We start from the raw sequence: 8809 nt of genomic DNA, 5'->3' as shown, positions 1-8809 counted from the left end.
CTATGAAAATGTTCAAAAAGTGCTCAAACTTCACATGTGTGCTAACAGTCCAGCCGTGAAGACATCTACGGGACAGTTTTGAGATTTCTTCAAATGCCGTTGCCATGGCAACACAATGCTCACCATGAAACACGGTTTTCTCATAACTTCAGTGAAAATGCTCGAAATGGCCCAAAACTTCACAGGTTTGGTAACGATGCAGCCATCAACACATCTAAGCGTATTATGGGGTGTCATCAAATGCCGTTGCCATGGCGACAGATAATTCACCATCAAGTTAGTTCAAAAGTTTGTAGTTCAAATATTCTGCTGCTTTTCCAAGCCTTTTTACTTTCTTTTCTCATCTTAATACAAATTCATTCACTACTACTTACATCTGATATTTAACTCCTTCAGCCTATTTTCAGCTGCAGAAACCATTCAACTATTACATTATTCAGCTATTTCAGGACATCAAGGCTATACATGTTTTTTTAAACCTTTTCTTTTAAATATTAAGCTTTTTCTGCATTTTTGTAGCTAAAAGCAGCTACCATTCAACTAATAACATATTCAGCTTTTTCTGCATTTTCAGCTAAATTCATTCACAGTTTACAGCATTCACACGCATTTTCTGCAGGAAATGCATTTTCTAGTTATTATTATTATTTCAGCCAATACTTTAGCACTCCATAACTTCAGCTTATTTTCAGCTACAGAAACCAGTCAAATATTAAACTATTCAGCCTGTTCAGGAATCGATGGGAAACCTTCAAATCTTTAAAAATATTTTATACTTCTTGAAATATTCAGCTTTTTAAACTCTTTTTTTAACATGGAAGTCAATGGGAGATGCCTTCAAATCCTCTTTTCCTAAACTTTGCGCCAAATGCTTCTCCTTCCACATACTTTCAGCGAGACACTTCATTCCAACTTTCAAATGATCACAACACCTTCAGCTATTCAAAATTGATTTTTATTTTTGATATCTTTTACACTTTTTGAGATATTTAACTTAGTTTGGAGCTTGGTAGAGAGGCCTTTTTCAGATTTTAACATTAGTGTGGATGGAGCAGCTCGTTAAGTCTAGAGTGCTTTGATCTCAAAACAGAGTGGAGGGGTGCTTCAAATTCTCCTCAAAAAATGTTTTAAACTTGCCATAATTCCCAAACCCTACACTCCTCAGACATATTTTTTCATGAAAAACGTAGGAAAACCTCTCCTAGTTTGGAAAATTAAAAAATATGAAGAAAAAATATTAAACAAAATGCCTCTTGAGGGCATGAAGAGACAAAAAGTCCAGCTAGCTCCCAATTGATTCCCATGTTAAATCTTTCCGGAACTTTCTTCAGAACAGAGAGAAGTACACTTTAGACAAACTGCTCCCATCTCCACATTTTACACACAAAACCAAAAAAAACAACATTCATTGGGGTTCCCTGATGCTCACGGTCCGGTCATTTTTTGATAGGAGCCATGGTTTTTGAACAGGTGGCAAAATTGTCAGATACAAACCTCAATGCATTCTTAATGGGACTCAGTGCTGCAGTTGGTCAATCGTCATAAGTCGTCACCATGGTAACCTTTCATCTCTGGGTTTACACACACAGGTGTTTGTAAACATTCATTCACTACTACTTACATTTAATATCTTTATTTAACTCCTTGAGCCTAATTTCAGCTGCAGGAACCATTCAAATATCAAATTATTCAGCCTTTTCAGCACATGATGGGGAAACTTTCAACTTTTTCAAAATATGTTGTACTTTTTAAAACATTCAGCTTTTTAAAGTCTTTTTTTAACATGGAAGTCATTGCAATGCATTTGACCTGTAACAATTCTCTCTCTCTCAGACAGACAGACAGACAGACAGTCTCTCTCTCTCTCTCTCTCTCTCTCTCTCTCTCTCTCTCTCTCTCTCTCTCTCTCTCTCTCTCTCTCTCTCTCTCTCACAGACACATCAAGAGAAGAGAGAGAGGGTGATAGAAGAGTGATAGGGCGATCAAGAGGAGAGAGAGAGGGCGATCAAGAGGAGAGGGCGATCGAGAGGAGAGACAATAACAATAACAATTCTCTCTCTCTCTCTCTCACAGACAGACAGACAGACAGACAGACAGACAGACTCTCTCTCTCTCTCTCTCTCTCTCTCTCTCACACACACACACACACTCTCCCTCTCTCTCACAGACACATCAAGAGAAGTGAGAGAGGGTGATAGAAGAGTGATAGGGTGATCAAGAGAAGAGAGAGGGCGATCAAGAGGAGAGAGAGAGAGAGGGCGATCAAGAGAAGAGAGAGAGGGTGATCAAGAAGAGAGAGAGAGAGGGCGATCAAGAGAAGAGAGAGAGGGTGATCAAGAGGAGAGAGAGAGGGCGATCAAGAGGAGAGAGAGAGGGCGATCAAGAGGAGAGAGAGAGAGGGCGATCAAAAGGAGAGAGAGAGGGCGATCAAGAGGAGAGAGAGAGGGCGATCAAGAGGAGAGAGAGTGGGCGATCAAGAGGAGAGAGAGTGGGCGATCAAGAGGAGAGAGAGAGGGCGATCAAGAGGAGAGAGAGAGGGCGATCAAGAGGAGAGAGAGAGGGCGATCAAGAGGAGAGAGAGGGCGATCAAGGGGAAGAGAGAAAGGGCGATCAAGAGAAGAGAGAGGGCAATCAAGAGGAGAGAGAGAGAGGGCGATCAAGAGGAGAGAGAGAGGGCGATCAAGAGAAAAGAGAGGGCGATCAAGAGGAGGAGAGAGAGAGGGCGATCAAGAGGAGAGAGAGAGGGCGATCAAGAGAAAAGAGAGGGCGATCAAGAGAAGAGGGCGATCAAGAGAAGAGAGAGAGGGCGATCAATAGAAGAGAGAGGGCGATCAAGAGAAGAGAGAGAGAGGGCGATCAAGAGAAGAGAGAGAGGGTGATCAAGAGGAGAGAGAGTGGGCGATCAAGAGGAGAGAGAGTGGGCGATCAAGAGAAGAGAGAGAGGGCGATCAAGAGGAGAGAGAGTGGGCGATCAAGAGGAGAGAGAGTGGGCGATCAAGAGAAGAGAGAGAGGGTGATCAAGAGGAGAGAGAGAGGGCGATCAAGAGGAGAGAGAGAGGGCGATCAAGAGGAGAGAGAGAGGGTGATCAAGAGGAGAGAGAGAGGGTGATCAAGAGGAGAGAGAGAGGGCGATCAAGAGGAGAGAGAGAGGGCGATCAAGAGGAGAGAGAGAGTGGGCGATCAAGAGGAGAGAGAGAGGGCGATCAAGAGGAGAGAGAGTGGGCGATCAAGAGGAGAGAGAGTGGGCGATCAAGAGGAGAGAGAGAGGGCGATCAAGAGGAGAGAGAGAGGGCGATCAAGAGGAGAGAGAGAGGGCGATCAAGAGGAGAGAGAGAGGGCGATCAAGAGGAGAGAGAGATGGCGATCAAGAGGAGAGAGAGGAGAGCGATCAAGAGGAGAGAGAGAGGGCGATCAAGAGGAGAGAGAGGGCGATCAAGAGAGAGAGGGCGAGCAAGAGAAGAGAGAGAGAAGAGAGAGAGGGCGATCAAGAGAAGAGAGAGAGGGCGATAGAAGATTGAGAGGGTGATCAAGAGAAGAGAGAGGGCGATCAAGAGAAGAGAGAGAGTAATGTAACCTCCTAATGTAATGTATAACTCCTATGAAAATGTTCAAAAAGTGCTCAAACTTCACATGTGTGCTAACAGTCCAGCCGTGAAGACATCTACGGGACAGTTTTGAGATTTCTTCAAATGCCGTTGCCATGGCAACACAATGCTCACCATGAAACACGGTTTTCTCATAACTTCAGTGAAAATGCTCGAAATGGCCCAAAACTTCACAGGTTTGGTAACGATGCAGCCATCAACACATCTAAGCGTATTATGGGGTGTCATCAAATGCCGTTGCCATGGCGACAGATAATTCACCATCAAGTTAGTTCAAAAGTTTGTAGTTCAAATATTCTGCTGCTTTTCCAAGCCTTTTTACTTTCTTTTCTCATCTTAATACAAATTCATTCACTACTACTTACATCTGATATTTAACTCCTTCAGCCTATTTTCAGCTGCAGAAACCATTCAACTATTACATTATTCAGCTATTTCAGGACATCAAGGCTATACATGTTTTTTTAAACCTTTTCTTTTAAATATTAAGCTTTTTCTGCATTTTTGTAGCTAAAAGCAGCTACCATTCAACTAATAACATATTCAGCTTTTTCTGCATTTTCAGCTAAATTCATTCACAGTTTACAGCATTCACACGCATTTTCTGCAGGAAATGTATTTTCTAGTTATTATTATTATTTCAGCCAATACTTTAGCACTCCATAACTTCAGCTTATTTTCAGCTACAGAAACCAGTCAAATATTAAACTATTCAGCCTGTTCAGGAATCGATGGGAAACCTTCAAATCTTTAAAAATATTTTATACTTCTTGAAATATTCAGCTTTTTAAACTCTTTTTTTAACAATGGGAGATGCCTTCAAATCCTCTTTTCCTAAACTTTGCGCCAAATGCTACTCCTTCCACATACTTTCAGCGAGACACTTCATTCCAACTTTCAAATGATCACAACACCTTCAGCTATTCAAAATTGATTTTTATTTTTGATATCTTTTACACTTTTTGAGATATTTAACTTAGTTTGGAGCTTGGTAGAGAGGCCTTTTTCAGATTTTAACATTAGTGTGGATGGAGCAGCTCGTTAAGTCTAGAGTGCTTTGATCTCAAAACAGAGTGGAGGGGTGCTTCAAATTCTCCTCAAAAAATGTTTTAAACTTGCCATAATTCCCAAACCCTACACTCCTCAGACATATTTTTTCATGAAAAACGTAGGAAAACCTCTCCTAGTTTGGAAAATTAAAAAATATGAAGAAAAAATATTAAACAAAATGCCTCTTGAGGGCATGAAGAGACAAAAAGTCCACCTAGCTCCCAATTGATTCCCATGTTAAATCTTTCCGGAACTTTCTTCAGAACAGAGAGAAGTACACTTTAGACAAACTGCTCCCATATCCACATTTTACACACAAAACCAAAAAAAACAACATATATCAGTTCATTGGGGTTATCTGATGCTCACGGTCTGGTAATTTTTTGATAGGAGCCATAGTTTTTGAACAGGTGGCAAAATTGTCAGATATAATCCTCAATGCATTCTTAATGGGACTCAGTGCTGCAGTTGGTCAATCGTCATAAGTCGTCACCATGGTAACCTTTCATCTCTGGGTTTACACACACAGGTGTTTGTAAACATTCATTCACTACTACTTACATTTAATATCTTTATTTAACTCCTTCAGCCTAATTTCAGCTGCAGGAACCATTCAAATATCAAACTATTCAGCCTTTTCAGCACATGATGGGGTAACTTTCAACTTTTTCAAAATATGTTATACTTTTTAAAACATTCAGCTTTTTAAAGTCTTTTTTTAACATGGAAGTCATTGCAATGCATTTGAGCTGTAACAATTCTCTCTCTCTCTCTCTCTCACACACACACACTCTCCCTCTCTTTTATGAACACATCAAGAGAAGTGAGAGAGGGTGATAGAAGAGTGATAGGGTGATCAAGAGAAGAGAGAGGGCGTCAAGAGGAGAGAGAGAGGGCGATCAAGAGAAGAGAGAGAGAGGGCGATCAGAAGAGAGAGGCGATCAAGAGAGAGAGGCGATCAAGAGGAGAGGAGTGATCAAGAGAGAGAGAGGGGCGATCAAGGAGAGAGAGAGGGCGATCAAGAGGAGAGAGAGAGAGTGGGCGATCAGAGGAGAGGAGAGAGGGAGCGATCAAAAGGAGAGAGAGAGGGCGATCAAGGAGAGAGGGAGAGGAGAGGGGCGATCAAGAGGAGAGAGAGAGGGCGATCAAGAGGAGAGAGAGGGGGCGATCAGAGAGAGAGAGGGTGATAGAAGAGTGAGAGGGTGATAGAAGAGAGAGAGGGCGATCAAGAGAAGAGAGAGAGGGCCATCAAGAGGAGAGAGGGCGATCAAGAGAAGAGAGAGAGGGTGATAGAAGAGTGAGAGGGTGATCAAGAGAAGAGAGAGAGGGCGATCAAGAGAAGAGAGAGAGAGGGCGATCAAGGAGAGAGAGAGGGCGATCAAGAGAAGAGAGAGGGCGATCAAGAGGAGAGAGAGGGCGATCAAGGGAAGACAGAGAGGGCGATCAAGAGAAGAGAGAGAGGGTGATAGAAGAGTAAGAGGGTGATCAAGAGAAGAGAGAGGGCGATCAAGAGGAGAGAGAGAGGGCGATCAAGAGAAGAGAGAGAGGGTGTTCAAGAAGAAGAACACAAGAGAAGAGAGAGAGGGTGATAGAAGAGTGATAGGGCGATCAAGAGGAGAGAGAGTGGGCGATCAAGAGGAGAGAGAGAGGGCGATCAAGAGGAGAGAGAGGGCGATCAAGAGGAGAGAGAGAGGGCGATCAAGAGAAGAGAGAGAGGGTGATAGAAGAGTGAGAGGGTGATAGAAGAGAGAGAGGGCGATCAAGAGAAGAGAGAGAGGGCGATCAAGAGGAGAGAGGGCGATCAAGAGAAGAGAGAGAGGGTGATAGAAGAGTGAGAGGGCGATCAAGAGGAGAGAGAGAGGGCGATCAAGAGAAGAGAAAGAGGGCGATCAAGAGAAGAGAGAGGGCGATCAAGAGAAGAGAGAGAGGGCGAGCAAGAGAAGAGAGAGAGGGCGATAGAAGATTGAGAGGGTGATCAAGAGAAGAGAGAGGGCGATCAAGAGAAGAGAGAGAGGGCGATAGAAGATTGAGAGGGTGATCAAGAGAAGAGAGAGGGCGATCAAGAGAAGAGAGAGAGTCATGTAACCTCCTAATGTAATATATTACTCCTATGAAAATGTTCAAAAAGTGCTCAAACTTCACATGTGTGCTAACAGTCCAGCCGTGAAGACATCTACGGGACAGTTTTGAGATTTCTTCAAATGCCGTTGCCATGGCAACACAATGCTCACCATGAAACACGGTTTTCTCATAACTTCAGTGAAAATGCTCGAAATGGCCCAAAACTTCACAGGTTTGGTAACGATGCAGCCATCAACACATCTAAGCGTATTATGGGGTGTCATCAAATGCCGTTGCCATGGCGACAGATAATTCACCATCAAGTTAGTTCAAAAGTTTGTAGTTCAAATATTCTGCTGCTTTCCCAAGCCTTTTTACTTTCTTTTCTCATCTTAATACAAATTCATTCACTACTACTTACATCTGATATTTAACTCCTTCAGCCTATTTTCAGCTGCAGAAACCATTCAACTATTACATTATTCAGCTATTTCAGGACATCAAGGCTATACATGTTGTTTATACCTTTTTTTAAACCTTTTCTTTTAAATATTAAGCTTTTTCTGCATTTTTGTAGCTAAAAGCAGCTACCATTCAGCTAATAACATATTCAGCTTTTTCTGCATTTTCAGCTAAATTCAGCCACAAATGTTCACAGTTTACAGCATTCGCAGGAAATGCATTTTCTAGTTATTTCATGATTTTCTCTTTTTCTTTCAGTCCGACCAGTGCACCGGTCTTCAGGGTTTCCTGGTGTTCCACAGCTTCGGAGGGGGCACTGGCTCTGGTTTCACCTCCCTGCTGATGGAGCGTCTGTCCGTCGACTACGGCAAGAAGTCCAAACTGGAGTTCTCCGTCTACCCAGCTCCCCAGGTGTCCACCGCTGTGGTGGAGCCCTACAACGCCATCCTGACCACCCACACCACCCTGGAGCACTCTGACTGTGCCTTCATGGTTGTGTATCGAGCGTCCCTCTTACACAAACCTGAACAGGTTGATGAGTCAACTTGTGTCCTCCATCACTGCCTCCCTTCGTTTTGATGGTGCCCTCAATGTTGATCTGACAGAGTTCCAGACCAACTTGGTGCCCTATCCCCGTATCCACTTCCCTCTGGCCACCTATGCCCCTGTTATTTCTGCAGAGAAAGCTTACCATGAGCAGCTCTCAGTGGCAGAAATCACTAATTCCTGCTTCGAGCCAGCCAATCAGTTGGTGAAATGCGACCCACGCCACGGTAAATACATGGCCTGCTGCCTTTTGTATCGTGGTGATGTCGTTCCCAAAGACGTGAACGCTGCCATTGCCACCATCAAAACCAAGCGCTCCATCCAGTTTGTGGACTGGTGCCCCACTGGTTTCAAGGTGGGCATCAACTACCAGCCGCCCACTGTAGTTCCTGGTGGAGACCTGGCCAAGGTCCAGAGGGCTGTGTGCATGCTGAGCAACACCACTGCTATTGCAGAGGCCTGGGCTCGGCTGGACCACAAGTTTGATCTGATGTACGTTAAGCGTGCCTTTGTGCACTGGTATGTGGGTGAGGGTATGGAGGAGGGAGAGTTCTCTGAGGCCAGGGAGGACATGGCCGCTCTGGAGAAAGATTACGAGGAGGTTGGAGCTGATAGCCTGGGAGATGAGGATGAGGAAGGAGAGGAGTATTAGAAAGCTTTATTGATCTCTGATCCATGCTGTTTTATTAATGTCAAGAAAATAAAGTTGTTCATTGACTGAACCTGAACCTATGCTTTCCTCTCGTCAATGAATACACTGTTAAACATGACCTATCTGCCTAGATGGGTTGTATGTATTCACTTGCTCAGTTCAATCAAAAATGTTTTCACACAGATGCTATTGCTCAATTCAGTCACTTGGAGGCAGTGGTGTTTAACATGTATATATCTGTTCTCTGAACACACCAGACATGGCAATCTAGTTAAATGCTAGATTAATCACTACATGATTTCTCAACATCAGATGATTCAAGAGTACCATTTGCATATCTTACATTGACTTATTATACATTGGATTTGTGCTTTACGTGAGAAGAACAGAGTCCTAACCCCGGCCTGATCTCAAATAGGGTGTGGTATTCACT

The 8809-nt window shown here is 43.5% G+C and overlaps 1 protein-coding gene across 1 annotated transcript; it reads left to right on the top strand.

The window, feature by feature from the left end:
- Nucleotides 1-1783: 1783 nt before the first annotated feature.
- Nucleotides 1784-8452, top strand: LOC117475819 (tubulin alpha chain-like). The gene is made up of 3 exons (XM_034122172.1): nt 1784-1789; nt 7437-7589; nt 7684-8452. Exons 1-3 carry the CDS (start codon nt 1784-1786, stop codon nt 8374-8376), a joined length of 852 nt encoding a protein of 283 aa, XP_033978063.1. The 3' UTR covers nt 8377-8452.
- Nucleotides 8453-8809: the final 357 nt, after the last annotated feature.

Source organism: Trematomus bernacchii, unplaced genomic scaffold (assembly GCF_902827165.1).
Source record: "Trematomus bernacchii unplaced genomic scaffold, fTreBer1.1, whole genome shotgun sequence".
In the NCBI taxonomy this organism is placed as follows: Eukaryota; Metazoa; Chordata; class Actinopteri; order Perciformes; family Nototheniidae; genus Trematomus; species Trematomus bernacchii.
The sequence above is the reverse complement of the archived record's forward strand: the minus strand, read 5'-3'. Positions and strand labels throughout refer to the sequence as shown.